General features: G+C 63.4%; 5 protein-coding genes across 8 annotated transcripts in view; 2 read left to right on the top strand and 3 right to left on the bottom strand.

Moving 5' to 3' along the window:
- Positions 1 to 27870, top strand: part of LOC104631832 (uncharacterized) — a 244583-nt gene that overhangs the window by 98004 nt on the left and 118709 nt on the right. The window lies entirely within an intron of this gene.
- Positions 458 to 2861, bottom strand: ATAT1 (alpha tubulin acetyltransferase 1). Of its 2 annotated transcripts, none has more exons than XM_075738420.1 (10): positions 2652 to 2861; positions 2315 to 2375; positions 2140 to 2231; positions 1995 to 2055; positions 1792 to 1905; positions 1597 to 1698; positions 1284 to 1329; positions 1129 to 1200; positions 854 to 1016; positions 458 to 763 (listed from the first exon to the last, which is right to left on the bottom strand). In XM_075738420.1, the coding sequence occupies exons 1-10, from the start codon at positions 2747 to 2749 to the stop codon at positions 739 to 741; spliced, it is 834 nt and encodes a 277-aa protein (XP_075594535.1). In that variant the 5' UTR covers positions 2750 to 2861; the 3' UTR covers positions 458 to 738. The 2 variants fall into 2 exon arrangements, with proteins under 2 accessions (XP_075594535.1, XP_075594534.1); XM_075738419.1 differs by lacking the exon at positions 2652 to 2861 and adding an exon at positions 2477 to 2556 and having other exon boundaries at positions 625 to 763.
- Positions 3166 to 4920, bottom strand: MRPS18B (mitochondrial ribosomal protein S18B). Its single transcript, XM_075738423.1, has 7 exons — positions 4771 to 4920; positions 4244 to 4343; positions 4059 to 4156; positions 3902 to 3970; positions 3697 to 3763; positions 3547 to 3606; positions 3166 to 3457 (listed from the first exon to the last, which is right to left on the bottom strand). The coding sequence occupies exons 1-7, from the start codon at positions 4849 to 4851 to the stop codon at positions 3186 to 3188; spliced, it is 747 nt and encodes a 248-aa protein (XP_075594538.1). The 5' UTR covers positions 4852 to 4920; the 3' UTR covers positions 3166 to 3185.
- PPP1R10 (protein phosphatase 1 regulatory subunit 10) lies at positions 5727 to 19183 on the top strand. Of its 3 annotated transcripts, XM_075738332.1 has the most exons (19): positions 5727 to 6326; positions 10172 to 10290; positions 10376 to 10462; positions 10576 to 10711; positions 11179 to 11230; positions 11325 to 11402; positions 11487 to 11657; positions 11781 to 11883; positions 11971 to 12080; positions 12166 to 12266; positions 12377 to 12524; positions 12609 to 12764; positions 12853 to 13099; positions 13988 to 14063; positions 14185 to 14385; positions 14553 to 14664; positions 15792 to 15887; positions 15987 to 16392; positions 18715 to 19181. In XM_075738332.1, exons 2-18 carry the CDS (start codon positions 10184 to 10186, stop codon positions 16289 to 16291), a joined length of 2286 nt encoding a protein of 761 aa, XP_075594447.1. In that variant the 5' UTR covers positions 5727 to 6326; positions 10172 to 10183; the 3' UTR covers positions 16292 to 16392; positions 18715 to 19181. The 3 variants fall into 3 exon arrangements, with proteins under 3 accessions (XP_075594447.1, XP_075594449.1, XP_075594448.1); XM_075738334.1 differs by lacking the exon at positions 14185 to 14385 and having other exon boundaries at positions 18715 to 19183; XM_075738333.1 differs by lacking the exon at positions 5727 to 6326 and having other exon boundaries at positions 18715 to 19182.
- On the bottom strand, positions 20045 to 27612 carry ABCF1 (ATP binding cassette subfamily F member 1). Its single transcript, XM_075738331.1, has 26 exons — positions 27475 to 27612; positions 27180 to 27226; positions 27029 to 27112; positions 26720 to 26852; positions 26503 to 26537; positions 26195 to 26296; positions 26008 to 26073; positions 25850 to 25915; positions 25669 to 25743; positions 25506 to 25583; positions 25294 to 25419; positions 24677 to 24777; positions 24500 to 24585; positions 24275 to 24414; positions 24053 to 24201; positions 23891 to 23974; positions 23556 to 23680; positions 23368 to 23480; positions 22855 to 23026; positions 22613 to 22687; positions 22409 to 22479; positions 22135 to 22167; positions 21481 to 21649; positions 20510 to 20574; positions 20348 to 20420; positions 20045 to 20261 (listed from the first exon to the last, which is right to left on the bottom strand). Exons 1-26 carry the CDS (start codon positions 27539 to 27541, stop codon positions 20095 to 20097), a joined length of 2502 nt encoding a protein of 833 aa, XP_075594446.1. The 5' UTR covers positions 27542 to 27612; the 3' UTR covers positions 20045 to 20094.

Genomic DNA, 27870 nt, shown 5'->3' with positions numbered 1-27870 from the left:
AGGGGAGGGGGAGGGGAAGGCCACCTGGGGGGGGGCATGAGGACCCACAGGGCAGGGACACGCACCCACGGGGGTTGTGGGGGGGGGAGGATGAGCACCTATGGGGGCTGTGGGGCAGGGATGAGCACCCGTGGGGTGGGGACAGGCACCCGCGGGTGCTGTGGGGCAGGAGTGGGACCCCCCCAGTGGGGCTGTGGGGCAGGGACGGGCACCCACAGGGGCTGTGGGGTGGGGACAGGCACCCACAGGGCAGAGACGAGCTCCCACAGGGGTTATGGGGTGGGGACGGGCACCCACAGGGGTTATGGGGTGGGGACAGGCACCCGTGGGTGCTGGGGGGAAGGAGTGGGACCCCCCCAGTGGGGCTGTGGGGCAGGGACGGGCTCCCACAGGAGTTATGGGGTGAGGACGGGCACCCACGGGGGCTGTGGGGTGGGAACAGGCACCCACAGGGCAAGCAAGGGGCACCCATGGGTGCTGTGGGGCAGGAGTGGGACCCCCCAGTGAGGCTGTGGGGCAGGGACGGGCACCCACGGGGAGAGGACGGGCGCCCACAGGGGCTGTGGGGTGGGGACAGGCACCCATAGGGGCTATGGGGCAGGAAGTGGCACCCACTGGGAGCTACGGGGCAGGAAGGGGGCACCCGTGGGGCAGGACAAGGCACCCCACGTCCCCGTCCCCCCAAAACCAGGTGCCGAACCCCCCACGGCCCCGCCGTGGGGAGAGCTGCCGTGGGGCTCAGCGGCCGACGCGCCCGAGGGAGCTGCAGGGAGGGAGCCAAGTGAAAAATTGAGGTGAGAACCAGAAATATTGGGGAACACCCCCCATCCCCCCAAACCACACCCGGCCCCACCTGGCGCGGCGGTGCTGGGGGGCGTCTGTCCGGCCGTCCGGCTGTCCGTCCGGCGTGTCCCGGCGCGGCAGGAACGGCCGCAGGCTGCCGCGAACCGGCGAGCCCCCCGCGCGGCCCGAGGTCAAGTTGAAGGGCCAAGGAGGCTCCGCCTCTTCCCGTAGGACTGTAGATGATTGGGTGAGGGGGAGGCAAGGCCCGCCTTCCCCCCCCAAAGGGGCGGAGCCCAGGGAGGTGCCGTGCCTCAGTTTCCCCCCTCCCCTCGGTACGGGGCTTACAGTCGCGCTCCGACAGCGAGTAGGGCTTGATCTCCTCCTCGGGGCGCTTGGGGGGCGGGCGGCGGGGGGGGGCTGCGGGGGGGCAGCGTTATGAGAGCTTGGGGGGGTCACCCTGTGCCCCTCGCACCCCCCTGTGACCCCCCCCTAAAACTCACCCAGTCGGTTGGAGAAGAAACCCTCAAAGATGACGAAGTTGTTCACCTGGGGAGGGGCAGGGGAGGAAGGCTGGGGGTGAGGGGCTGCTCTGCCTGGCCCCCCCCCAATATTTGGGGTGATTTGCCCCCCGTAGGGCACTGCCCATGGCTGTACTGCAACCTGGGGAAGCCCGAACACCCTTTATCCCCCCGCCAGGAACAAGAATAGCAATAAACACTCTGGGTGGGGGCACCCCAAGAGAGTGAGGGGCACCCCGAAAAGGTGGGGGGGCACCCCAGGGTTGTCTGTGTCCGTCCCCCCCCACCTTCACACCTGCGGGATGGCGTCGGTGAGGCCGTAGTGTTTGCGGAGAAAACCCAGGAGCTTCTCGGAGGGTCGGTCGATGGCCAAACGCCAGGGATCCACTCTCTCGCTCTGCAGGGGGACACACACAGGTAAAACAGGGGGTCCCCAGTGTCCCTTGGGGTGTCATCCCCTCCCCGATTTATGTGTCCCCCCCCCGGTCACCTGCAGCATGTGCTGGAACAGCTCCCGCCCGTAACCATGTCGTTGCAACGACTCGTGGATGTAAAAATCCAGAACACAAAGTGGCTCCGCTTCGTTATGGGCACCGTTACGGTCCTGGGGGGGGGACACGACACACAAGATAGCCATCAGGTGGGGGGGGGGCTAGGCATCTGGGCACCCCCCCCAGCCCCCCAAAAACTTACCAGGAGGAAGAGCTTCTTGTAGCCCACCTTGAGGAAGCCGACGATGGCACCTTTGGGGGTCCTGTGGGAGGAGAAGGGATCTGGGGGGGTGCCTGGGGTGGGGGAAGGCTGGGGGGGGTTTGGGGGACACGCCACACGCGCTCACCCCCGGCCGTCGGCGTCGCGGAGGATGTAGAGGACGTGGCGGTTGGCCTCCATGCGTGCGGCGCTGGTGACGGGGGCCGGGAGACCCTGAGCCTGTGCGGGAAGAGCCGTTACCTCACCGTTACCTCACCGCTACCCCCCGTTACCTCACCGCTACCCCCCGTTTCCCCCCCTACCTTGGCCGAGGCCTTGCCCAGCTCATCGATGACCGTCCTCAGCTGCTGCTCCAGGTCCCCCCTGCGCCGTGGGGACACGGAGAGGCGACATTGTCACCCCAAAACCTACACCCCCCCCCAAAAAGGGCCCAGGGGGTCTGTGTGTGTGAGAGGCGCCATTACCCATCATGCCCCGGGGCGAGGCCCATGGGTCCCCCTGTTTCCCAGCATGCACCGGGGCACCCCCCCATTAACCACTGTGGCCCGGGCAATTGTGGCCTCCAGTTTCCCAGCATGCCCCGCGCCCACCCTTGTTTCCCAACATGCACCGGGCTGACCCGGGTACAGGCCCCGGTACCGGTGGGTAGGCCCGCGGCGCCCAGCGGGTCGTAGGTGTTGATCCACCACGCAGAAGCGGTCGCCCAGCACCGGTGTTAGATCGAACGGGAATTCCATGACCGTTAACGCCGGGCCCGGCCCCGCCGCCGCCTCCTCCGCCCGCCGGGCCCGGCCCGGCCCCGCCGCCGCCACCACCACCAGGCCCGGCCGGCGCTGACCCTGCCCCGTAGCAACCGCTTAACCAATCGCCGCCTCCTCTTCTCCCGCCCTTAGCAACCAAGCCCCGCCCCTTCGCAACAACCATCCGTCCATAGCAACTAACCTCCCGCTCCGCCGCAAAGCACGACGGGATACACTCCCCTCACCACCGCAAAGGCACGCTGGGATACATCCCCCCCAACACACACCCCAGAAAGACCGCCATTTTGGGGGCGCGGCGGCCATTTTGTGGCCGCCCCACCACCATCATGGCCGCAGCGTGCCTCAGTTTCCCCCCCCCCCCCCATCGCGTGTGAAATTAGAAAGACGCCAAATTCGGAGCCGTAAATGCTTTTTATTCCCCCTTGTTCTCCACACAGGGGGCTGGAGGGGTGTCGGGGGGAGTCCCCGTCACTGCCGGGGCTGCTTCTTCCTTCAGGTAATTCTTGTAGAGGCGGCGGATGCGGGCGATGGCGGCAGCGGGAGGACGCTGCCGCTCGTACCAGGGGTACCAATGGCGGCCTGGGGCCAGGGCGGGCGCTGGCGGGGTTTTCCCGACAGCCGGGTGTCGGTTGGAGAAGTCGTCTCGGGGGGTGGGTACGTAGGGGACCCGCAGCCACAGGAGACCTGGGTGGCGGGGAGGAGAAGGAGGGTGAAGCGGGTGGGGCGCACCCATGGGTGCCGCTCCCCACGTCGCGCCCGCCCGCGGGGCTCACCGTGGTCCTGCGCCTGCGCGATGGCCGAGGCCAGGAGCTTGTGCTGCTTCATGCAGACCCCTGGAAGGGGGGGGACACAAGGTCAGGGGCTGTGGGGGCACCCATGGGTGTCACCCCCAACTCCCTCAGCACCCACGGGTGTCTCCTCACCTGTGTGCGTGGGGTGCAGGATGACGCCTGAGTGGGGGCAGATGAACTGGTCCAGGAGCTTCACGTTCTGCAGGGAGGAAGAGGAACGGGGGAGGAAAAGGAAGTGGGGAGGAGGAAGAGAAGGAGAAGGAGGAGGAAGAGGAGGAAGAAGAGGAGGAGGAGGAAGGGGGAGGGGACCCCCCCCTCAAATCTCCCCCGAACTTACCCGAAAATCCACGTGGAGGTTGCGGTCACGGCAGATGGGGCAGGGGTTTCCCACCGGCTTCCCCTTGCGCTGGGGAGGGGGGGGAACACGGTGAGGGGGTGCCCACCACCCCCCGCCCCATTTCCCCCAGTCCCTCCCAGTCCCTCCCAGTCCTCACCAAACAGGCCTTGCGGGTGCGCTGGGGCGGGACGGCGCCTTTGTGGTTGCGACGGTAGCCCAGCCAGACGGGTTTGTCACCGTAGATGATGCGATACTCTGCGGTGGGAGGGGGGAGGGGGTGGGTTTTTGGGGGAGGGGTTGGGGACCCCCCCCAGCCCCCTCTCAATAGCCCCTCCCCCCTACCTTCGCTCTCCAGGTACTCCCAGGGCCGCTCCTGGTAGGGGGACGGGGGGGCAGGGGGGTCCTTGGGTGCTGCCTGGGTGCTGCAGAGCCGGGGGGTGTCCTGGGGGGAGGTGTGATGTCACTGTGTGATGTCACCGCCATGATCATAGCAGTGACGTCACAGGGTGCTGCCCCTACTCCCACCCCCAAGGGGCAGTGACACCACACTGCGCCCTTCCGCGAGTAAGGGAGTGCCACGGGGAAGGCAGCAGTGACGTCAGTGCTATGACGTCACCTAGCATTTAACCACACCAACCCCCGCCAATCCCGGTGCCCCTCCCCCATCCAAGGCTCGGCTCTCCCGCCTTGACGCCCCCGGCAAAGAATCGCCGCCCCGTGACGTCGCCCGCCCCTCTAGTGACGTCACCCGCCCCGTGACTTTCACCGCCAGCACGTGGCAGCGCGCTAGGGCGAGGCCCCATCCGCTCCCCCCCCCTCCTCTCCTCGGTACCCCGGAGCCCCCCGTCCCCGGTTCCCCCCCGCCTCACCCAGGCCCACAGCGGCCGCCCCGGGCCCCGCAGGCCGCCGCCCGCCGCCCGCAGCAGCGCCGTTGCCCTGGTCAGCGCCATCTTGTCTCAGCTCCGCGCAAGCGCAGACCCCGCCCTGCAAAGGGGCAGGGGCGGGGCGCCGCCATCTTGCCGTACGGCCCCCTTCCCTCGCGTTCCGTAACCGCGCATGCGCAGTTATGGCCGCTTGAATAAAAACTGCGCCACACGGCCCGGGGACAATAGCGGGCGGTGGCCGCGCGTGCGCAGAGCGGCGGCGGCGCAGGCGCGGTGAGAGGCAAGGGCACGCGGCCCCCGGTGAAGGGCGGAGGGAGGGGGGCAGTGCGGCGGGTTCCGCGCAGGCGTAATAGAGCGGCTCAGTGACGTTGACCCGGGAGGGCCAACGGGAAGCCGAGCCGAGCGCGCGGCGGAGGGGCGGGGCGAGCCTTGTGGGCGGGGCCGACTATAAAAGGCTCCGCCCGCGCTACCCGTCGCCATTCTGAGGGCTGGGTGAGGTGAGTAGAGAGCTCTGGCGGGCCAGGTGGGGCGGCGGTTGGCGGAGGGAGGGGGTCCCTTTTTTTTTTCTTTTTTTTGGGCACTGGGGGGCCCTTTTGTTGGGCCAGAGCCCCTTTGCCTTCAGAAAATGGTGTGTCCCCCCCCTTTTCTAGTCCCGCCGGGGGGGGACGGACGGGGCCCTCAGCCCTGTCCTTTCTCCTCAGAGCTGAGGAGAAAACTCCCCTCCTCCCTCACTCCAAGGGCGACTTCCTTCGGTTTTTTTACTCCTTCCCCCTTTCCCCCCTTTAAAAATTTAAAACTCTCACCGGGGATAACGACTGCTAATCATTTCGTGTCTTTCTTCTTTGCTTCTAATTTTTTTTCATTATTTTTTTATTTATTGTGCCCACCCCCCACCCTTTTTTTTATTATTTTTTTTTTTATTTTTCCTTTCCCCGCTCCAGGTTTGGTTGCTCTTGAGAGACGCCGTCGCCTTTACCACGAGAAAAAAAACAAACAAAACAAAACAAACAATACAATACAAAAAACAAACAAAACAAACAATACAAATACAAAAAAAATTAGGGGGAAGAAATAAAAAACAACCTTTTCTTCCCCCTTTTCCGCTCCCATCCCGGTGCTGTGGAAGAGCCGCCATCGCAGCCTCCGTCCTTTGGACCGTCCTTGGGAAGCCGTTTCAAACTCGAAGGAAACTGCCACTTAAAAAAACATATTCTCCCTCTTCTTTCCCTCCAAAAAAACCAGCAAACTGCCAAAAAAATACTTTTTTTTTTCAAAACCCAAAAAGCAACTTTTTTTTTTTTTAAAAGGAATTTTTTTCCAGCTTTTCGCTCGACAAAACCACTCCTTTAGGGGAAAAAAAACCCTAAAAAAAACCCTTCCCCACCCCTAAAAAACCCCCTCATCAAGCTGAAAAAAAAAAAAGTTGCTCTTTTTTTTTTTAAAGCCATGACCAAAAGCAAAGCAATTCTTTTTTTGCTCTAACACCACCAATGCCAAAATCCAACCCTTGAAGCGCTGTCGGCGAGAAAAATAATTGGATAGTAAGTTGAATTTTCAACCAGCTGAATTCCCCTTTTCCCCCCCAAAAAAAGAAAACCCCCCAAAAAACCCCCAAAACCTCTTATTTGTACCAAAGAGAGAAAAATAATGGGAGGAAGAACCCCAACTGTGTGCTTGAGGAGGACGTAGGCTTTGCAAAAAGGTGGTTAAACCTTCAAATTTGGGGGTATTTTGGTCAAAAAGAAAAATGCGGGAGCCGGTGGCGGAGGGTTCATGAGCTCCCACGTAAAAACCAAAAAAGAAAAAAGGGAGGGGGGAAGAGAAAAACATGAAAAATACCCAAAATCGCTTGGTTTTTGTGGGGGAGACGGAAATTGGGGGGGACCCGAGCGAGCAATCTGTACATAAAGATTGCGGGGCGGCTGTTAAACTCCTCGAATCCGGGTTAATTTTGTAAATTCTATGTTAAACTGATTTATTTTATATTTTTTTTTTTATTTTTTAGGTGCCATTTTAGGATTGTTTTGCGCAGAGAAATGCTGGGGGGGGAAGGTTGGGGGGTGGTTAAGGGGGGGTGTGCAATCTAGCAATAAAGATTGCTAGGCTGGTTTAGCTTTACCCAAAACCTGCTTTTTTTCAAGCAAAAAAAAAAACCTACTAGGGTTGGCTTTAAAAAAATAACCCCCCCTTAAAAAAAATAAACCCGGGGAGTTTTGGGGCCAAGATGGCGCGGCCGCCTGCCCGCTCTTTGTCTTACTTGGTTTTTTTTTTTTTTTTGCTCATTTTCCTCTTTTTTCCCCCTTATTTTTTATTGTTTTTTTATTACTATAGCTCTTTATTTCGTTACAGGTTGGGGGGGCTGTGTAACCCCTTTGAATTTCAGGGGGTGTGCGTGTTTGTGTGTGTGGGGTGTCCCCCCCAAATCCTTAATCCACGCGGATTTAATCGTTCTATTTTAATTGGCGGAGGTGTCGCGCGGTGGCGGGGCGGCCGGGGGGGGCGAAAAAATCGTTATATTTATATTTGTGTGTGTGTGTCCCCCTCTTAACCCCCCCACCCTTCAACCCCCCCCCCCCAACTTGATTTTCTTTCTTTTATATCTATATATTTTTTTGGGGGGGGTGGTGTTTTAAAATGGCGCCTGGGCCTCGCCGCCGGCCGCGGCTGATGCAACCGGCTCCCGGCAAACCCCTCCCACCGCGCCGCCGGCCGGGGGCCCCCCCCCCCATGTTTCCCCCCCCCCTTCTTTATCCCCCCTACCCCCCCAAAATCCCGCTCTAACCGTACCCCCCCTCCGGCTTTCGTCCGCAGGATCCCGGTGCCGTACAGAGTAGGACCCTGCGGGCCGCTGCTTCTTTTGTAGGTTGTGCCAAAATTCCCCTTTTTTCTCCTTAAAAAACAGGGCCTTTTTTAAATTTCCCTTCCCCCTCTTCCTTTTTCCCTTCACCTCCTTTTTTTTGGGGACCTCCCCCCGTGGGTTTGGGTGGCGGTTTTGGGGGGCGTGTGGTGGTTTTGTGTGGGAACAACCTCCTCAACCAACTAATAACCTTTAATTTATCGTGACAGGGAAATGCTACCACTGGGCTTCACCCCCCAAAAAAAACCCCAAACCCCAAAATAATCTATTTTTTTTTTTGGGGGGGGGGTGCACCCCATATTTCCTTCATTTATTTTTTTCCCAATTTTCAATGAATTTGCCCCGTTTTTGGCAGCGTGGAGGTACTGTGCAGGCTTAGGAAGCGAAGGGAACTTGGTTTTACTTCAGCAAAAGGGAGGGGAACAACCGCCACCCGCCGGGTAAGCAAAAAAACCTTTCTGGTCTTAATTACATTTCACAACCTTCATTTTTATCTATTTTTTAATTACAAAAAAAACCCCAAATCCCCCTTTTTTTCTCCCTTTACCATCCGTCTCCCGGTGCATGCAGATGCTGTGCTGGGTCGGGAGTTGTTTTTTTTTTTTTTCCTTCCCTTTTCCCTGTTCTGGCCAAACACTCGACACCTAAATCTAAAGGATTTTGGTTAAAACCAATATTATTTGTACAAAACTCTGAATTTTTTTTTTAATAAAATGATGGATTTTTTAATTAATTTCTCCACAAATTTAAGCCCGGCAGGTGGAGGGGGAGAGCCCTTCCCAGTGGTAGCATTTCCCCTTGGAACCCCCCCTCCTTTCACCGCGGTTTCGGGGTCCTTGTGACCCTCCCCTTGCCAAAACTGGGAGTTCTGTCCTCAAACACTGATTTTGGGGTAAGAAATCAGCAAAAGCAGCATAGAAACGTTTGTGGGGGGTGTCAGGCCTTCATCGGCCTCGCAGCTGGGTGCTGGCAGGGCCGGACCAGGCCGGGGTGGCCCCCCCTTACTTTGGGGGGGTGAGATTTACCCCCCACCCCCCTTTAAGAGGTGATTGAGCCCTGGCGGGGGCTCGGTGCCTTTTGGGGTCCCCCTGTACCCCTTCCTCCCCTGGTGGTATTTGAGCCAACACGGGGGGGTGCTGGGGGCTGGCGGTTGGCGTTTGCTTCTGTGTGATGCCCCCAAATTGTGGGGGGAAGCCCCAAATTCTTTGAGAAGGGGACACAGAGCCCCCCCCGCCCCGAGCCAGGACAGGGCTGTGGCCCCCCTGTCACCCTTGGGACACCCCCATGTCCCCCCCCAAACCACGAGCCACCAGGCCAGGAAGGGGGGGGGGTCAAAGGTCACGAAGGACTTTTGTACTTAAATCCCTCAGTTTTGGGTTAAAATATGTTGCTGCCCCCTTAATTATGTATTTTTTTTTGGGGGGGGGTATATTTTGGGGGTTTTGTGCTGGAATTAACTTGCTCTTGTGTCTTTTCAGAGGGGCGGCTCGTGCCTGGCTCGCCAAAACCTCCCCCCCCCAAAAAAAATACCCCCCCAAGAAGGGAGGGGGAGGGGGCTCCGCCGCCTGTATCCTTTAATTAACCTGGGGCTGGGCGGGGGGACTTAACGAAGTCCCGGCTCGTTAAGACTTTGCCATGAAAAGAAAATGGGGCCCGGGTGCTGCCCCCCCCCCTGGTATTTTGGGGTGTTTTTCAGCCCCTCCTGCCCCAAATTGGCGGCCCAGCTCCTCACAGCCGCCGCCTTTCCACCTTCGTTAGCAAAGCTGGGCTGTAATTAAGCCGGAGAAGCTAATTAGTGGTGATTAAGAGGCTGATTTGACGTCAGGAGAATGAAATCCCCCCTTGGCGGGTCACGCTGGATCAGGGTCAGGGACCTGATGGACTTTGGGTCATTAGCAGGGTGCTGGCCTTAATTAGTAACCTGTTAATGAATAGCCAGCACTAATTCGTTAGTGGATTTAATTATGCCCTGCTTTGGGTGGGGTGGAGGTGTGTGTGTGACACCCCCAAGTCTTGCGCCGTCACTGCTGTCCCCCTCTCCCTTGTGCCGCCGTCCTTCCGTTCGTCACTTTGGTCTCTGCACCTTCGTTAAGCGCCGACTTGTTAATTAACCTTTGGGATAAAAATGTGTGTGTGCGTGTGGGGTGCTGTTCCCGCCCCGACCCTCACCCTGCTCCTGGGGGGACCCCAACCCGCTGTCCCCGTCCCCTGGGGTGACAGCGCCAATTAAAAACACAAGCGGGGGCCACTCTGTCACTGCGATGTCACCTCGGCAGGAGGGTGATGTCACCTCTGACCCCCCCCCTCCCCGCATTGTGACAGCCCTGTTTTGGGGGTGATTTCTCCCTTTTTGGGGTGAAGAGTATTTCCAGGGATGGATTTGTCATTGTCACCCTCTCAAAGAGGATAAAATTTGGGGGGTGGCAGGTGGGATACAGGGCCTGGGGGGACACACAGGGCCTGGGGGGGGTCACACGGGGTTGTCACCGCTGTCCTAACCCCCCCTCTCCTCTTCCTCCCCCCCCCCAGGGCTTTTCTGCCATGGGCTCGGGCCCCATCGACCCCAAGGAGCTCCTCAAGGGCTTGGACTGCTTCCTGGGCCGCGATGGCGAGGTCAAGAGCACGGAGGGCATCACCAAAATCTTCAAGTAAGTCCCCAAACCCCCTCCCCGTGTCCCCTCCCGGTGTCAGCACCTCGAGGGGGGGCCTGACACCTCGTTTCTCGTTAACCAGCTTAATGAAGGACTCGCAGAAGATGGTGAGTCGCTGCATCTACCTGAACATCCTGCTGCAGACGCGGGCGCAGGACATCCTGGCTAAGTAAGAGCAGCGAGGGGGGGCTGGGGGGTTGCAGGAGTTTGGGGTGTGGGGGAGTCACCCCCTCTTGGCTGGATCCTGACGATTTTTCCCTCTTTCCTCTCCCCCCACCCCAGATTTATCCGGATCGGGGGTTACAAGCTCCTCAACACCTGGCTCACCAGTTCCAAAGCCTCCAACAACGTCCCGTTCCTGCAGCAGATCCTCCTCACCCTGCAGCACCTGCCCCTCACTGTTGATCACCTCAAACAGGTCGGGGTGGCTTCCGGGGGTGTGGGGCTTCTGTTTTGGGGGGTGTGTGTGGAGATTTTGGGTCCCCCCCAGGTGGCTTTTGTCCCCTTGAGGGGCTTTTGTGTCCCCTTGTTTGGCTTTTGTCCCTCCAGGGTGGCTTTTGGGTCCCCCTGGGTGGCTTTTGTGTCCCTTGAGTGGCTTTTGGGTCCCCCCAGGGTGGCTTTTGTCCCCTCCAGATGATTTTTGGGTCTCCCTGGGTAGCTTTTGTCTTTTGGGGGTGGATTTTATCCCTCCCCGGGGTGGCTTTTGTGCCCCCCATATGGTTTTTGTCCCCTCCGGGGTGGTTTTATGTCCCCTCGTTTGGCTTTTGTGTCACCTCTGGGTGGTTTTTGTGTCCCCCAGGTTGTTTTTTGTCCCCCCCCCCCCTCCCCGGGTAATTTCATGTCCCCCGTCCTGCTGCTGCTCACCCCCGTCTCCATCTCTTCCAGAACAACACAGCCAAGCTGGTGAAGCAGCTCAGCAAATCAAGCGATGATGAAGGTGAGCACTCCCCAGACTGCCCAAGTCCTCCGTCAGCCCCCCCCAAACCCCCCTCAGCCCCCAAATTCCCCGTTTAACCCCTTCTCACCCGCAGAGCTGCGCCGCCTCGCCTCCATCCTCGTCAGCGACTGGATGGGTGTCATCCGCTCCCAGAGCAGCGCCCAGCCGACCGGTGAGCCCCCCGCCGCGCCCCCTCTTCTCCTCCCCCCCCCCTCAATCCAACACCAACTCACCCTCTTCTCTTTTCTTCTCCCAGAACGGGATAAAAAGAAGCGGAAAGAGGAAAACAAAACCAAAACGCCCGTCCAAGAGAAACCCCAAGAAGCCAAAACTGAGGCTAAAACCGAGGAGGTGGCAGAGAAGAAGCGGGAGAAACCCAAATCCCTGCGGACCACCGCTCCCAGCCATGCCAAATTCCGTTCCACCGGTAATTCTCCCTCCATCCCACCGGGCACTGACAGATTTTTGGGGCCGTTTTGAGTTTTTGGGGGGAATTTGAGGGGCTGTGGTCACTGCAAGGGGATGCACTAACCATGTCCCCCCAAACCAGGGCTGGAAACGGAGACGCCTTCGTTAGCGCCCGTGAAGAAAATGAACTCGTCTTCGACCGCTGATAAATACAACCTGAAACCAATGCCCATAAAGAGGCAAAAGTGAGTCTGGGGGTGCTTTTGGGGATGCTCAGGGCTGTTTTGGGGTCCTTCCTGGTACCTGACCTGCTTTTCCCCTTTTTCCTGCAGCATTTCCTCCCTTCCCGGTGACGTTCCTCCTGCCGAGAAGAAATACAAACCCCTGAACACGGCGCCCAACGCCACCAAGGAGATCAAAGTCAAGATCATCCCGCCTCAACGTGAGTTGGGGGACGGGGACATTTTGGGGGCTTTTTTGGGGACGTTTTGGGGGATTTTGGGTGACACCTCCTCTCTTTCCCTCAGCCATGGAAGGCCTCGGCTTCCTCGATGCCCTCAACTCCGCTCCCATCCCCGGAATTAAGATTAAGAAGAAGAAAAAGGTTTTGTCCCCTACGGCGACCAAGGTGAGGAGGAGCCTCCCTGGATTATCGGGGTCTCTTCCCTGGATTATTGGGGTCCCCTCCTCGCCTAGAGATCCCCCCCAGTAATAACTACCCTCTCCTCTGTCCTCTAGCCCAGTCCCTTTGAGGGAAAACCAGCTCCCGAAACCAGTTCCGCCAAACCTTCCTCCCCGGAGCCCACTGCGGCGTCGGAGCCGATGGAGACGGATCGACCCGGTACGCCGGTACCGGCCGTGGAAGTGCCGGAACCGATGGAGACGTGTAAGTTTGGGGGTGACAGGAAGGAAAAAATGGGGTGTAGGGGGGTTAAATGGGTGCTGAGCCCCTCGCCGGTTCTTCCCGCAGGCTCGTCGGAGACGAGCGGTGACGCCAAAGCCACCGAAAGCCAGTCGGAAAGTGGCCAGCTCACCAAAAAAGGTCGGAAAAAGAAAACAGTGAGTTGGCCGGAGGAGAGCAAACTCCGCGAATACTTCTACTTCGAATTGGATGAGACCGAACGAGGTGAGTCCCGTCCCTTCCCCGTGTGCGTGTGTGTCCCCCCGCGGTGTCCCCAAGCTTGTGGGGTGACGCTGTTGTCCCCTCCCCGTAGTCAACGTCAACAAGATCAAGGATTTTGAGGAGGCGGCCAAGCGGGAGATGCTGAAGGATCGTCACGCCTTCGAGACGGCCCGGCGCCTCAGCCACGATGCCATGGAGGAGAAAGTGCCCTGGATTTATCCCAAACTCCTCGATCTCCCCGCTCCCCTCGTCGTCCCGGGCAGTGGAAGCCGGGAACGTTTTACTCAGGCCGAGAGGGAGAAAGGGATCTTGCAGGAAATCTTTTTGTCCAAGGAGAGGTGAGTAGATCCCTTGGGATCCACTGTCAGTCCAGGGAAAAGTCCGCTCCCCACAAGGGATCTCTCCTTGCGAGAGGGTGGCAGATCGATCCCTCCCCCACTTTTGAGGGACTTGGGAAATGGAATTGCTCCAGGGGATCCCTTGGATCAGCGCCGGGGGGATCCCTAGCACCCTGCTCTCCCCGGGATCCGTGTGGTTGATCCTTCCTGCTGTGAGGATCCACAGAGGTGTCCTGGATGGGGATGGCGGGTGGCTGTGGGCGGGCAATGGAGCCGGGATCTTCCTGGATCCCTGAGGGGAGCCCAGATCTGCTGGATCCGCTTGGTAGGGTCAGGGGATTCTTGGGGATCAGGTGGGTGCAGCCTCGGGGATCCTCGTGCTGGGAGCTGTGGGCTCAGATCCCTGGGATCCCTCAGGATCTGGAGCTGGGTGTCCCCAGCATCCCCGCGGATCTCACCGGTGGGATAGGGATCCAGTGGCTGGGCAGAGACTGTGCTGGAGGCTGATCCCTTGGGATCCTGTGAGTCGAGAGCCTGGTGGGAAGTTACCAGAGCCTGGATCCACTGGGATCCCTGGGGATCTGATGGCTGGGGCCTGAGTCTTCCAGGATCCCTGAGGATCTAGAACCTTGGGGGATTCCCAGGGATCCCAAGTCAGGGTGGGGGAGCAGATTGCTGGGGCCCCAGTCTCCCGGGAGCCCTGCGGCTCTGGTGCCCGGAGGAGCCTTTGGGATCCTGTAGGATCCCTGCAGACCCAAAGCCCTGGGGTTTGCCCAGGATTCGAGGGTGTGGGGGGGCCGGGGGGGGTGTTGGGGGTCCAGATCCCCTGGGGGAGGGGATGGCAGCACTGGATCCTGGGGATCCCCTGACCTCCCGCCCCCCTCACAGCGTTCCCGACAGCCCTCACGAACCCGATCCGGAATCCTACGAACCGCTGCCGCCCAAACTCATCCCGCTGGACGAGGTAAGCGCCGACGCCGTGCCGCGCCGTGCCGCCATAGCCCCCCCCGCTTCCCCCCCCCAATTTAGCGCAGCCCCCCCCTCTGCCCCCCTCGCCCCTCACCCCCTATCTCTGCCCTCCCCAGGATTGCTCCGCCGAGGAGGTCGCTTATCCCGAAGGATTGGAAGCCGGCGCCGCCTCGCCCTCCCCGGATCCCGGCGGTGCCGGTGCCAAACTGCCCCCGGTGCTGGCCAACCTGATGGGGAGCGTGGGGGCCGGTAAAACCCCCCAGGGACCCGCGCCCGCCGCCCCCATCAACATGCAGGAGATCCTCACTTCCATCATGGTAACCACCCCTTCCTCCTCCTCCTCCTCCCCCTCCCCAGCACAGACCCCCCCAACGGGCCGACACAAAGGGGGGGGCGGCGGCGGCGCAGGGGGGCAGGGAGAAGGGGGTCTCCCCGGTTTCTCGTCCCCCCGTTACTTACTCTGCGTGTGTGTGTGTCCCCCCAGGGCGGGCCCAGCACCCACAAGGCCGAGGAGCTGATGAAGCAGCCGGATTATTCGGATAAAATCAAACATCTGCTGGGGAACCTGCAGGCTCAGCCGCCCGGACCCAGCGGAGGTGAGCGGGGCCACGGGGGGCTGCTGGGGCCTGGTCTGTGCTCCGGGGCTTGGGGGGACACTGGGGGACGCGGTGCCGTGCCCTGATGGCGGTGTGGGGGTGCTCTCGGCTTGGGGACCCTGTCGCTTGCCCCTGCGGGGCTGCCCTGGGCTTGGGGACGCCATCAGGGGACACCGCGGTGACCTGGCAGGGACGGGGGGGGGTCCTTGGCTTGGGGACGCTGTACAGCGCCCCGGCGGGGACGTAGGGAGGGCTTTGGCTTGGGGACGCGGTCGGGGCGTTGTTGGGGACATTGTGCCCTGCCCCACGGGGCTGCCCTCGGTGGGGACACGCTTGGGGACACTGTGCAGCGCCGTGGGGGTGTCCTTGGCTTGGGGACACTGTCCCCTGCCCCGGCGTGCCCTGGGGGTCCCCTGGGTTTGGGGACACGCTCTGGGCTGTGACCTGCGGTGACATCGGGGGGTGGTGCCCCCTCAGCCTGGGCACGCGGGGCGACACTGGGGTCCTCTGGGCATCGCCATGGACCTGTCCCCACCCCGGGGGGGCACTTGGGGGGGGGGGGTCCCTGTGGTGGGGGACATGTGACGTGTGGGGCACTGCCAGCCACGTGTCCCCTCAGCCTGGGGACATACAAGCGCTGCTGGGGACCTGTCCCCCCCCAGGGTGACTCGGGGGTCCCTGGGGTTTGGGACATGCTGGGGGGACGACAGGGGGGACATTGGGGTCCCCTCTCTGGTGGGAGGTGACGTGGAGGGGGAGCTGTGTCCCCTCAGCCTGGGGACACCAGGAGTGACCCTGGGGGGTATGGGGGTCCCCTTAAACTGGGGACATTTGGGGACCCTGTGACCCCCTTGAGGGTGACACGGGGGGGGTATGAGGGTCCCCCAGTTTGGGGACAAGCTCTGGGCGCCCCTGGGGACCCCGGGTCTCCCTCTGGGATGACACAGGGAGGGGCCCCCCTTAATTTGGGGCCACGACACGCCCCGGGGTGGGACACCCCCCCGTCCCTGTGACCTGGGGACATCCCGGTCCCTGTTTGGGGGGACACGCCGACTCCGGGGGGGGGGGGGGGCTCTGGGGGGCTGGGCCCCCGCTTTGGCCCTAACCCCCCCGTTTTCTCCCCACAGTGCCCCACGGCTTGCTGGGCCCCGGCCCCATGGCCAACGGCTTCCCGCCCGGCCCCAAGGCCATGCAGCACTTCCCGCCGGGGGGGCCCATGCCCGGTAAGTGACACCGGGGACACGATGGGGGGGGACACACGGGCACGGGGGGGGTCACCCTGCCCCCCCCTCACCCCCTTTTCTCTCTCTCTGCCCCCACAGGACCCCACGGAGGAGGCGGGGGGGGACCCGGCCTCCCCCCAGGCCCGGGGATCCCCGGCGGCCCCCGACTTCTGGGGCCGCCCCCCCCGCAACGCGGCGGCGGCAGCGGCGATTTTTGGGAAGCGCCGGAAGGGGGGGGCGCGCTCCGAGGCGGCCCCCACGGCGGCGGCGGCGGCGGCATGCGCGGGGGGGGCCCCTTTCACCGCCCCCGCGGCCGTAGCGGCGCCGAACCCCCGTACCGATGCCGCGGCGGCGGCGGAGGCGGCGGCGGAGGGGGGGGGTCGCAACGGGGGCCCCCCAAATAGCGGCGGCGGCGCACGGGGGGGGCCCCCCGGTAGCCACGGCGATCACGGCAGAGGCCACCCCGGCGAACACCCCCGGGGCCACGGCGGAGGCCACGGAGGAGGTAAATGCGGGGGCGGGGGAGGGCCCCCCCCGGCGCCTCCCTCGCGTGGGGGGGGGGGCGGCGGCTGCGGGGCGTGGCTCTGGGGCGGGGCCGGCCCCGCCTGGGAGGGGCCCGTGGGAGCCCCCTCCCCGCCCCCGCCTCCCCCCCCCCCCGCCCTTCTTACCCCGCTGGCGGGGGGGGGGAGCCGCCCCCCCACCCCCTCCAGCCCCTCGAGCCCCCCGGGCCTTGGGGGCGGGGCCCCGACTGGCGCCGCCCCCCCATGGGGCTCTAGGGCGGGGCTCCCAGGACACGGCCCCGCCCCCGCGGCGGCCGCAGGGCATGCTGGGAGTGCAGGGACACCCCCCCTCCTCCCCCCCCCACGGCCGCAGGGCAGCTATGGGGCAGCTATGGAGTTAGGACCGGCTCTAGGAGGGGCAGCAAGGCATGCCGGGAGTTAGGACTGGCTCTAGGAGGGGCTCTGAGTCATGCTGGGTGTTAGGGCCGGCTCTAGGAGGGGCAGCAAGGCATGCCGGGAGTTAGGACTGGCTCTAGGAGGGGCTCTGAGGCCTGCTGGGAGTTAGGGCCGGCTCTAGGAGGGGCAGCAAGGCATGCTGGGAGTTAGGACCGGCTCTAGGAGGGGCAGCAAGGCATGCCGGGAGTTAGGACCGGCTCTAGGAGGGGCAGCAAGGCATGCTGGGAGTTAGGACTGGCTCTAGGAGGGGCTCTGAGTCATGCTGGGGGTTAGGGCCGGCTCTAGGAGGGGCAGCAAGGCATGCCGGGAGTTAGGACTGGCTCTAGGAGGGGCTCTGAGGCCTGCTGGGACTTAGGACCGGTTCTAGGAGGGGCAGCAAGGCATGCTGGGAGTTAGGACCGGCTCTAGGAGGGGCAGCAAGGCATGCCGGGAGTTAGGACCGGTTCTAGGAGGGGCAGCAAGGCATGCCGGGAGTTAGGACCGGCTCTAGGAGGGGCTCTGGGGCCTGCTGGGACTTAGAACTGGCTCTAGGAGGGGCAGCAAGGCATGCTGGGAGTTAGGACCGGCTCTAGGAGGGGCTCTGAGTCATGCTGGTTGTTAGGGCCAGCTCTAGGACAGGCAGCAGGCTATGATGGGAGTTAGAACCAGCCCTGTGATGTGCACTAAGGCATGCTGGGAGCTAAAACCGGCTCTGGGAGGAGGAGCAAGGGATGCTAGGAGTTAAAACCAGGCCTAGGATGGGCAGCAGGGCATGCTGGGAGTTAAAACTTGCTCCAGGGCAGCCAGAAAGGCATGCTGGCACTTAAAACCAGCTCTAGGAGGGGCAGTGTGGCTCTAGGATGGGTGGCAGAGTATGCTGTGAGTTAGAACCAGCTCTAAGCGGGGCAGCAAGGCATGCTGGGAGTTAAAACCCACCCTGTGATGGGCACTGAGGCATGCTGGGAGCTAAAACTGGCTCTAGCGGGGCAGTGAGGCACACTGGGAGTTAAAACCAGCTTTAAGATGGTAGTAAGTGAGGCATTGCTGGGAGTTAAAACCAGCTCTAGGACAAGGCAGCAAAGCGTGCTGGGAGTTAGGACCAGCTCAAGGAGGGGCAGCAAGGCATGCTGGGAGTTAAAGCCAGCCCTATGATGGGCACTGAGGCACACTGGGAGTTAAAACCAGCTCTAGGACAAGGCAGCAAAGCGTGCTGGGAGTTAGAACCAGCTCAAGGAGGAGCAGCAAGGCATGCTGGGAGTTAAAACCGGCTCCAGAATGGGCACTGAGGCACACTGGGAGTTAAAACCAGCTCTAGGGCAGGCCACAAGGCATGCTGGGAGTTAGAACCGGCTCTAAGATGGCACTGAGGCATGCTGGGAGTTAAGCCAGCGCTAGGCGGGACAGCAGGACGTGCTGGGAGCTGCCCCAGGGTGACGGGGCCGGGCCCGGGGCGCTCTGCCCCACGGCCGCCCCAGCTCCCACCCAGCCGTGGGGCTGCCCCACGGCCGCGCCCAGGGACCAGCCCCGCTCCTAAGGCCGCGCTCGGGTGCAGTGGGGGTCAGTGACTGCCCCACGGCCGCGTGGAGGGACCAGCCCAGCCTGTGGGGCCGAGCGAGGTGCCGTGGGGCTCACATCGCTCCCCCCAAGCCATAGGGCAGGCTCGGGGCGCCGTGGGGCTCACCCCACAGATCCAGCAGCCGGTGTTAGGACAGAGACCGCGCTGCGTCTCCCCTCGCCCCCCCCCCCCCCCGTTTCCCTATTCCCCCCCCTTCCCCCATCAAACCACCACCTCCTTCTCCCAGAGCTGCCGCCGTGGGGCCGCCGTGGGGCCGCCGTGGGGCCGGGGCGCCGGCGCCTGACGCGCCTTCCCCCCCCCCTTTTCTCTCACGCAGACATGTCGAGCCGCGCCGTCTGTCGCCACTTCATGCTGAAGGGCAGCTGCAGGTACGAGAACAACTGTGCCTTCTACCACCCCGGCGTCAACGGGCCGCCCCTGCCGTAGCGCCCGCCGCCGCCCTTCCTCCCGCACCGCCGCCGCCTCCTCCTCCTCCTCCTCCTCCTGCCCTTCCTCCCCTCTCCTCCTCCTCCTCTCAGACTCGCGCTGCAGCCACCACTCATATGGCTTCTGTGAGGCCTCCGTGATGCCCCCGGCGCTGAATCCGCCCCCACCCACCCCCCCAGGGCGTAAAAATCCACCTATGGGGCAGAGATCCCCCCCCGAGGGGCGGAAATACCCCTCTATAGGGTGAGATACCCCTCTATAGGGTGCAAATACCTGCCTGTGGGGCAGAAATACTCCTCCATAGGGTGAAATACCCACCTATAGGGTGAAAATACCCACCTATGGGGCAGAAAACCCCCTCTATAGGGTGAAATCCCCCTCTATAGGGTGAAATCCCCCTCTATAGGGTCTAAATACCCACCTGTGGGGCAGAAATCCCCCTCTGTAGGGTGTAAATCCCCCCCTCGGGGCAGAAATCCCCCCCCCCCCCCCAGGCTGTAAATCCCCCTCCCCAGGGGGGCCGGACCCCCCAATGGGTGACAGCACCCTCCCCCCCGGGCGTTACCCCCCCCCCCCCAGGCACCACCAGCCCCTCCCAGGGGTAAATACCCCCTCCTGGGTGTAAATCCCCCGGGAGGTGTAAATCCCCCTGGGAAGGGTGTAACTCCCCCAACACACTAATTTTACCCCCCCCTCCCCCCAGGTTAAAATGCTGCTGCCAGGTTACAGATTTCCCCCCCCCAGGGACCTGGATACCCCCAGGGTGTAAATCACCCCCCCCCCAGGGTGTAAATCCCCCTTTTGGGGCCAAATTTTGGGGCACCGACACCCTGTTGGGGTAACACGGCCCCTGGCAGGGTGTTAATCCCCCCCTCCCAACCTCCAACTTGGGGGACCCCAAAGCCCTTCCCCACCCGCCCTTGCACACACACGTGCGACACACGCCGCCGCCTGGGGCTGCGCCGCCGGGGTGGGGGATTATTTGGGGGGGGCGGGGGGGGAGAGGGGCTGCGCCGGACGCCGTTTTCTGTGAAAACTTGGCTGGGGGAGGGGCCCCACGCCCGCCCCTCCCCCTTTTGTATATTTTGTACATTATTAATAAACCGGTGGAAAAAAGATAATGAGTGCTGGCTGCATGTGTTAACCCTGGAACCTACTGACGGCGTTAACCCTGGAACCTACTGATGTCAGCCCCAAATCAAGGCACGTTGAGCCATCGGTGCACCACTCCTCTTTATTCCCGGGGGCGGGGCCAGCCGGGGCGCGTCCCTCACTCGCGGGGGCGGCTGATGACGACCTCCCCCAGCGCCTCCAGCACCTCCCGCTTGTAGTCGTCGAAGTCGCCGTCGATCTGGCTGAGCCCCTGGTCCTCCACCACCCACAGCTGGCAGCCCGTCTCCGTGATCAGCCGGGCGTCGTGGCTCACCACGATGACGGCTGCGGGCAGCGGCGAGGTCACGATGACGTCACAGTGACGTGCACCCCACGCCCGCCCCCCCCCCCCCCCACCCCTTTCTCCTCACCTCCCCGGTACTCGTTGATGGCGTCGGCCAACGCGTCGATGGATTCGATGTCCAGGTTGTTGGTGGGCTCGTCCTGGTGGGGGGGAGGGGGCGGGTGAGGGATCCCCCCCTGGTGGGAGGGACTTAGAGCAGGGCCCCGCCCCCCCGGCCCCGCCCGCTCACCAGGATGAGGACGTCGGGCTCGCGGCACGCCAGCTCGGCAAACACCACCCGGGCCTTCTGCCCCCCTGCGGGAAGGGGCGGCGCTTAGTGGGGAGCCCCGCCCCCTCTCCCCGATAGGCTCTGAGCCCCACCAATAGCACACAGCCTTCAGCCTCTTGGTCCCGCCCATGGGCCACGCCCCCACAGACCCACCCCCCCAGCAGGAGGCTCCACCCACTGGGGACAGGCCACACCCTCCAAAATGGCCCCGCCCCCAGAGAAGCCCCACCCCATCACCCCAGGCCCCGCCCCTGTGGCAGACCCCCCCCCATGCACGTGTCCCTCAAGGCGCAAGCGGCGCAGGCCCCGCCCCCTCGGCGCTGACTCCACCCCCTGCCGAGGCCCCACCCCCTCCATTTCCACATTCAGCCTATTGGCCCGCGTGGCTCAGGCCCCGCCCCCGGCGCTGCCTCACCAACACCCCACCCATTGCCGAGACCCCGCCCCCCACAGGGAGGCCCCGCCCATTCAATGTGTGCCACCTCAGGCACAGCCAAGGCCCCGCCCCCACCGAGGCCCCGCCCCACCGAGGCCCCGCCCCCACACCGAGGCCCCGCCCACACAGCAGCCGCCCTTCCCCATTGAGAAACGCATTGAGGCACCACCAGCTCAGCCCCGCCCCTCCGGGCACTGGCCCCGCCCCCCCAGGCACTGGCCCCGCCCCCAGCCCCGCCCCTCCGGGCGCTGTCCCCGCCCCCAGCCCCGCCCCTCCAGGCACTGGCCCCGCCCCAGCCCCACCCCTCCGGGCACTGGCCCCGCCCCCCAGCCCCGCCCCTCCGGGCGCTGTCCCCGCCCCCAGCCCCACCCCTCCGGGCGCTGTCCCCGCCCCCAGCCCCGCCCCTCCAGGTGCTGTCCCCACCCCCAGCCCCACCCCTCCGGGTGCTGTCCCCGCCCCCAGCCCCGCCCCTCCGGGCGCTGTCCCCGCCCCCCACCGGAGAGCTTGGCGATCTGGAGGGTGTGTGCGTGGCCCTCCAGCCCGAAGCGGCCCAGGCACTTGCGGGCGTCCTGGTGGGGCAGGTTGAAGCCGCGCTGCAGGTACTCGGCCGCCGTCTCCTCCAGCCGCAGCTGCTCGGCCGCTTGCTGGTTGAAGAAGCCCACTTTCTGCGGGGTGGGGGCGGGGTCAGGGCACGCCCACCGGCCACGCCTTTGTAATTCACACACACACCACACCCCCCCCACACACACACCCCCCCCACCTTTGCTCCAGCCTGCCAGGGGTGAGACCACACCCCCAGTGGGGAGCCACGCCCCCAGCAGGCCACACCCCTACTCATAGGCTCAACCCCCATGCTGTCAGTGGGAGCCACGCCCCCTGCAGACCACACTCCCTGCAGACCACACCCCCTGCAGACCACACCCCTTCTTCACAGCTCCACCCCATCCCAAAGCCCCGCCCCCACCTAAGCACACCCCTCTGGAGGCCCCACCCCCTCCCCACAGGCCCCACCCCCTTCTGAGACCCTCCCACTCCTCTGCTGCCCCTCCCACCATAAAGCCCCGCCCCTCCAGAAGCCCCGCCCCATAAGCCCCACCCCTGAAGCCCCGCCCCCTGAAGTCCCGCCCCCTGAAGCCCCGCCCCCACTCACCAGCCGGTGGTTCCTGCGCATCTGTCCCCGCGTCTGCAATTGAGACGTGTTGGGGGGGGGGCCTCCCCAAAATCCACCCCCCCCAAAGCCCCAGGGGGTCCCTAAACCCCCCCAGACACCCCCCCCCCCAGCACCCAGAATCCTGCGGATGCCCAAACCCCTCACAGGGGGATTGTTATGCAGCCTCCCCCCACCCCTGAGACACCCCCCCCCATCCCCCTCACCCCATTTTGGGGGTGCACCCCACATTTTTTTAATGGGGGAGCGTCCCTACCGGCGTCAGCTGCCCGGTGAGCAGCTGCAGCAGCGTGCTCTTCCCCACGCCGTTGGGGCCCACGATGCAAACTGGAGGGGGGGGTGGGAGGAAAAAAGGTGGGGGAGGGGGCCCCTCAGTGACCCATGTTATTGTAGGGTCTCCTGGGGCCCCCCCAGTTAATGTGGGACACCCCCCCCCGAGACTGTTTATGTAGGGTCTCACCTCGCGATTCCATGTCGATGCCAAAGTCAAGGTTGCGGAAGAGCAGCTCCTGCCCCTCGTAGCCAAAGTCGACACCTGCGGGGGGGGGAAATGAGCTTGGGGTGCCCTGATACCCCCCCCCAAAGCCCCCCTGACCCCCCCCCCCCCAAGTCCTCCCTGACCCCCCCAATACCCCACAGATCCCCATAACTCCCCAACTCTCCCTCCCCCAGCACCCCACTTTCCCCCCAGGCACCCCGTACCGTGGAGGCCGAGGATGGGGGGGCTGAGGGGGGGCGGGTTGGGGAAGGTGAACCGGACGGTGTATTCCCGCGGCCGTTTCAGCAGCTCCGGCGCTTCGGCTGCCTCCTCCGCTGCCGTCCGTCGCCGGCACTTCTGCTGCTTCCGCGTCAGCGCCTCCTTCGTCTGCTTCTCCTGGGGTGGGGGGGCAGGATCCGCTTGGGGATCCGCTCAGGGATCCGCTGAGCCATCATCCACCCCCCCATCAGCAGATCCCCTCAGGGGTCGCCCTGGGGAATCCCGTGGGGTAACAGCCCCACTAACACCCACACACACCCTGGGATCCTGCCCCCAGATCCCTCTGGATCCCTGCAGTGGATCCTGTTTGCAGAGAGAGGGATCCCCGGAGGGGCTGGGGGGGACCCCGGATGGGAACTGGGGGGAGGGAACTGTGAGATGCCAGGTGCAGATGGGGATCCTGGGCAGGGAGGAGTGGATCCCACGGGACTGGATCCCACGGGATCTCCCTCGCTCACCGCCTGCTTGGTGGACTTGCCGCCGGCCTTGAGGTCACGGAGCTTCTTCTCCTGCTTCTCGAACTGCTTAAGCAACTCCTTCTGCTTCTGCTGGTACATCTTCTTGAACGTCACTGCGGGGGCATGACGGGGGGGTAATTAACACCACTAATTGCCCCAGGGCCCCCCCCCCATTTGCCTCCACGCACTGTAGTTGCCCCGGTAGTAAAAGAGGCGTTGAGCGTCGAGGTGGATGATGTCAGTGCAGACGTCATCGAGGAAACCTTGGTCGTGGGACACTACCAGTAGCGTCTTCTTCCAGGTCTGAAGGTAGCTGTCGGGGACGACGACAAGGACAGTAAGGGGGGGACATTGAGGGGACACCCCCAACCCTGGAGACACCCCCACCCTCCTCCAACCCCCCCCCATCCCCAGAGCTCCTGAACCTCAGGGACACCCCACCTCAGTGACACCTCCCAAGGACCGGTCCCCCCTCCAACCCCCAGGACCCCCCAACTTGTCCCCTTCCCCTCCCCGTTCCCACTTGTTGAGCCAGATGACAGCGTTGAGGTCGAGGTGGTTGGTGGGTTCATCCAACATCAGCAACGTCGGCTCCATAAACAAGGCCCTGAGGTGACACGAGTGTCACCGGTGGGTCCCAGCCACTCCTGTCACCTCCCTGCAGTGTGTCCCCCCCACCACTTACCGGGCCAGGGACACCCTCATCCGCCACCCACCAGAGAATTTCCTGGTAGCTCTGTTCTGCATTTCGGGATTGAAGCCCAGACCGGCCAAGATACGCCGGGCTTTGGCCTCGGCAGCGGCCGCCCCGATGGCCCGTAGCTCCTCGTACACCTATGACGGGGTGGGTGGGTGTAAATCTGGGGGGTTCTCAAGGGGTCCCCGCTGTCCCCAAGTGTCCCTGTACCTTCTCCAGGCGCTCGGCAGCCGCGTCATCGCCCCCCTCCAGCATCGCCTGCAGCCGCTTCTCCTCCTCCAGCAGCCGGAGTCGTTTGGTGTCGGCCTTCAGCACCGCCTGCACTGCCGGCGTCTCGTCCGCCACCACCTCTGGGGGACCGGGAAGGTGTTTTAGGGGGGTGTCTTGGGGGGGTTTCGGGTATCCAGGGAACCCCCCCAGACCCCCCAGGCACACCTTGTTCACAGAGCAGGACGTCGATGTTTGGGGGGATGCTCAGCGCCCGGTTCGCAATGTGTTTCAGCAGCGTTGTCTTCCCTTTCCTGCCGGCAAACGAGGGGTTAAACGTTGCTGGGGTGGGGTAACAACCCCTCTCAGCCCCCACAGCCCCACCCAAGGGTGGGGGGCACCCACCCGTTGGGTCCCACGAGGCCGTAGCGGCGCCCAGCCACGATGTAGAGGTCGGCGTTGACGTAGAGCTCCTTCCCGTGGGCCGAGATGCTGAACTTCTCCAGCTGCCATGGGGAAAGGGGGGGGGACAGTGACCCCCGCCGGGGTCCCGAGGTGACACCCTGACCCCCCCCGTCATAGCCCCCCCAAAACTCCCTGACCTCGCACCCCCTCTCCCCAGTATAATGGTACAACCCACTTCTCTCTTTTTCCCAGTACAACGGTACAACTCAGTCCCCCCATTTCCCAGGATAATGGTATGACCCCGTGTCCCCCCTTCCCCAATATAACGCCGTGTCCCAGTTCCCCCGTTTCCCAGTACAACGCTGCGCTCCGATTCCCCCCCATTCCCAGTAGAATGGTGTGACCCATTCCCCCCCTTTCCCCAGTAGAATAGTGTGGCCCGCTCCCCCCCGTTTCCCAGTACATTGGTGCAGCCCACTGAGGGATGGAAGATACCACTTCTCCGGTATGGGGGAGGACACGGGAGGTACCACCTCACCAGGACGGGGGAGTAGGTTGGTACCACCTGACTTGTCTGTGGAGGTTTTGGGGTGATTCAGGGGGGTTTTGGGGGTCACCTTGATGTCGGAGGCATTCTCCAGCATGGCCTGCCGGGAGGAGAGCTCTGCCTGCGACACTGAGAAATCGTTCTCGCCCGACGCCGCTGCCGCCTTCATGGTGGCGACCTGCCGCTCGTACTCCAGCTTTAAGGGGGGGCGGGGTTAGCGATAGCCACGCCCCATCGGCAACAAGCCACGCCCACTGAGGACCAGGCTCCGCCCCCCTTCACCTGCTTCTTCATCTTCTTCTTCTCCTTCTTGCTGACGCGGGCGTCGGGCTCGGCCTTCCTCCCCTCCTCCTCCTCCTCCTGCGGCAGGGGACACCCCCCATCAGCCCCGGGCATCCGGCCGCCCCCCCGCCTCCCCCCTTCCCCTTCATCCCGAGGGACTCACGGGCTCGCTGCCCTTCCGGGGCTCTTCGGCCTCATCTTCTTCCTCCTCATCGTCGCACAGAGCCGCGAACTTGTTCTGGGGTGGGACAGACACGCACACGGAGTGTTGGGGGGGGAGGGAGCCCCCCACCCCCCACCTAAAAGGACCCAGGCGTCCCGGTTTGCCCTGCCCCCCCCCTCACCTTCCCGCCTTTGGGCCGCGCATCCTCGTCGGAGCCTTCAGCCTCATCCTCGCTGGGGGCTTTTCCCTGGGGGGGGTGTGTGTGTGGAAACGGTGGGGTGAGACCCCAAAGTGTGGGGATGCCCACCCTGGGGTGTCCCCCTCCAACCGCTTCTTCACCTGCCGCTTCCCCTTGGACTTCTCGTTCTTTCGGCTTTTCTTCTTCTTCTCACCCTCCTCTTCCTCCTGCCCCAAGCCGTCAGAGAGGGGGGGACCCAGCTGTCCGGGCCACTCCCCCCCCCCAGGACCCAACTTTTGGGGTGCTCCCACCCCCCTCAGCAGACCCAGGCAGGTGGGTAACCCCCACCTTGACGCTTCTGCCCTTGCCAGGCCGGGAGCCTTCGTCCCTCCTCTCCTCCTCCTCCTCCTCGCTCTGCTCCTGGCTCAGCGCCGCGAAGACGTTGCCACCCTGGAAGGGGGACGTGGGGGGGCTGGGGGTATTTCCTTCCTCACCCCCCCAAATTGCAAGAGATCGCAGTTCTACTCACCCCGCCACCAAATTTTGGCTCCTTATCCTCAGTGCTGCCTCCTCATTTTCCTACTTCTCCTCAATTTTATGGTTCCCCCCCTCAAATTCCCCCCCCCCGCTATTTTGGGGCCCCCCCATTCACTCACCTTCCTCCTCCTCCCCCCTTTCCTGGGGGCCGGTGCTGTGGGGGAGACACGGGGGGTGGTTAGTGAGGGACCATAGAGCTGCGGGTCAGCCACGGCCTAGAGCAGACCCAGCCCAGCACTTCCTGGTGGGGACGCTCTAGCCCAGGGCGGATTCGCTGCTCCTGGGGTGGTTGGGGGGGGGAATAAAGGATCCCCCCCCCCCCTTCACAGAACTCACCTTCCTCCTCCTCTTCCTCGCTGTCAGCAGCCGCCAGCTCCTGCAGGCGCCGGCTAAGCTCCACCTCCTCGGGCTCAGGCTCTGCCCCCGGCCGCCGTCGGTCTTTCCGCCGGTCTCGCTTCCGCTTGGAAGCCTGAAAGAGAGAAAGAAACCTCGTTAACTCTCTCTTTAATTATTTCTGTCATTATCCCAGTCATCAAACCTAAATGCTGGCTCCCCGAGTGTCCCCCCCCCCAGCCCCACCCTCATTAGCCCCACCCCTTTGGCCCAATGACTCCTCCCCCCCTCATTAGCGCAGCCCTAACGAACCTGTTGGGGCAGCGTCTCCTTCTCCGGGGGGGTGGGGGCTTCAGCGGGCGCCGGTTTGTCTTCCTCAGCCAGCTCCTCGAAGAACTGGGGGCAAAGGGCAGAGGTCAGGGTCGGCAGGGTCAGGGTCAGGGGTCAGGGGTCAGGCACTCACCGATTTCTTGCCCCGCCGGTCCTTCTTGCCCTTCTTCACCGGCTGGTCTGGGCGGGGAGGGGAGGGTCAAGGGACTCAGGCACCCCAGACTCCCCAGATGGGTTAATTCCCCCCCAAAAAGGGTTATTCCCCCCCCCAAAAAAGGTTAATCCCCCCCCGAGGGCCCAATTCTCCCCCTCCCAACAGGCCTCACTATCCCTTCAGGCGATCCAGGCATCCGGCCCCCTGCCCGCTCCCTCCCCCACCCCAGGGACCGGGTGTCCTGCCTCTGCCCCCCCCGTCCGTCCGGGCTCACCCTGTCCCTCGCTCTCCCCCCGCCATTCCTCCTGCTTCGCCGCTGCCGGCCGCGCTCCCTTCGGCATGGCCGGGCGCTGCGTACTGCGCCTGCGCAACCACAGAGACTCGCCTAGAGCGCCCCCCCCGCAGAGCACTCGCTTCCGGTCCGCCACGGCACCGCACCGGGCCGTCGAGGCTTTCGATTGGTTCGATGGATCCGGGATCCCGCCTCCTGGCCTCCTTCTGAGGTGATTCTTTCTCCCATTGGCTCATGTGGGTTCGTCACGCTGCATGCTCTGAGGTGATCTTTCCTTCTATTGGTTTCTTGGGTTCGTCCCGCCCCTTTCTGGAGTAACTTGTTCTTCCATTGGCTCTCCTGCTTCGTCCATCCCCGCTAGGTGATGTTCCCTGCCAT

Source organism: Balearica regulorum, chromosome 32 (genome assembly GCF_011004875.1).
Source record: "Balearica regulorum gibbericeps isolate bBalReg1 chromosome 32, bBalReg1.pri, whole genome shotgun sequence".
Taxonomy (NCBI): domain Eukaryota; kingdom Metazoa; phylum Chordata; class Aves; order Gruiformes; family Gruidae; genus Balearica; species Balearica regulorum.
This window is presented reverse-complemented; position numbering and strand designations above follow the sequence as displayed.

What these genes read in the sequence shown, in the direction of transcription:
- ATAT1 (XM_075738420.1), bottom strand. Translation starts at nt 2,749, where the DNA reads ATGGAATTCCCGTTCGATCTAACACCGGTGCTGGGCGACCGCTTCTGC. An exon ending in TGGGCAAGGCCTCGGCCAAG is followed by an intron (nt 2,232 to 2,314) that starts GTAGGGGGGGAA and finishes CTTCCCGCACAG; the next exon opens with GCTCAGGGTCTCCCGGCCCC. An exon ending in CTCGCTGTCGGAGCGCGACT is followed by an intron (nt 1,017 to 1,128) that starts GTAAGCCCCGTA and finishes AATCATCTACAG; the next exon opens with TCCTACGGGAAGAGGCGGAG.
- MRPS18B (XM_075738423.1), bottom strand. Translation starts at nt 4,851, where the DNA reads ATGGCGCTGACCAGGGCAACGGCGCTGCTGCGGGCGGCGGGCGGCGGC. An exon ending in GGCGGCCGCTGTGGGCCTGG is followed by an intron (nt 4,344 to 4,770) that starts GTGAGGCGGGGG and finishes ACCTCCCCCCAG; the next exon opens with GACACCCCCCGGCTCTGCAG. An exon ending in CCTGCACCCCACGCACACAG is followed by an intron (nt 3,607 to 3,696) that starts GTGAGGAGACAC and finishes CCCCCCTTCCAG; the next exon opens with GGGTCTGCATGAAGCAGCAC.
- PPP1R10 (XM_075738333.1), top strand. Translation starts at nt 10,184, where the DNA reads ATGGGCTCGGGCCCCATCGACCCCAAGGAGCTCCTCAAGGGCTTGGAC. An exon ending in GAGCAGCGCCCAGCCGACCG is followed by an intron (nt 11,403 to 11,486) that starts GTGAGCCCCCCG and finishes TTCTTCTCCCAG; the next exon opens with AACGGGATAAAAAGAAGCGG. An exon ending in GCCGGGGGGGCCCATGCCCG is followed by an intron (nt 15,888 to 15,986) that starts GTAAGTGACACC and finishes CTGCCCCCACAG; the next exon opens with GACCCCACGGAGGAGGCGGG.
- ABCF1 (XM_075738331.1), bottom strand. Translation starts at nt 27,541, where the DNA reads ATGCCGAAGGGAGCGCGGCCGGCAGCGGCGAAGCAGGAGGAATGGCGG. An exon ending in GCAAGGGCAGAAGCGTCAAG is followed by an intron (nt 26,074 to 26,194) that starts GTGGGGGTTACC and finishes GGCTTGGGGCAG; the next exon opens with GAGGAAGAGGAGGGTGAGAA. An exon ending in CCAGATCGCCAAGCTCTCCG is followed by an intron (nt 20,575 to 21,480) that starts GTGGGGGGCGGG and finishes CCCTTCCCGCAG; the next exon opens with GGGGGCAGAAGGCCCGGGTG.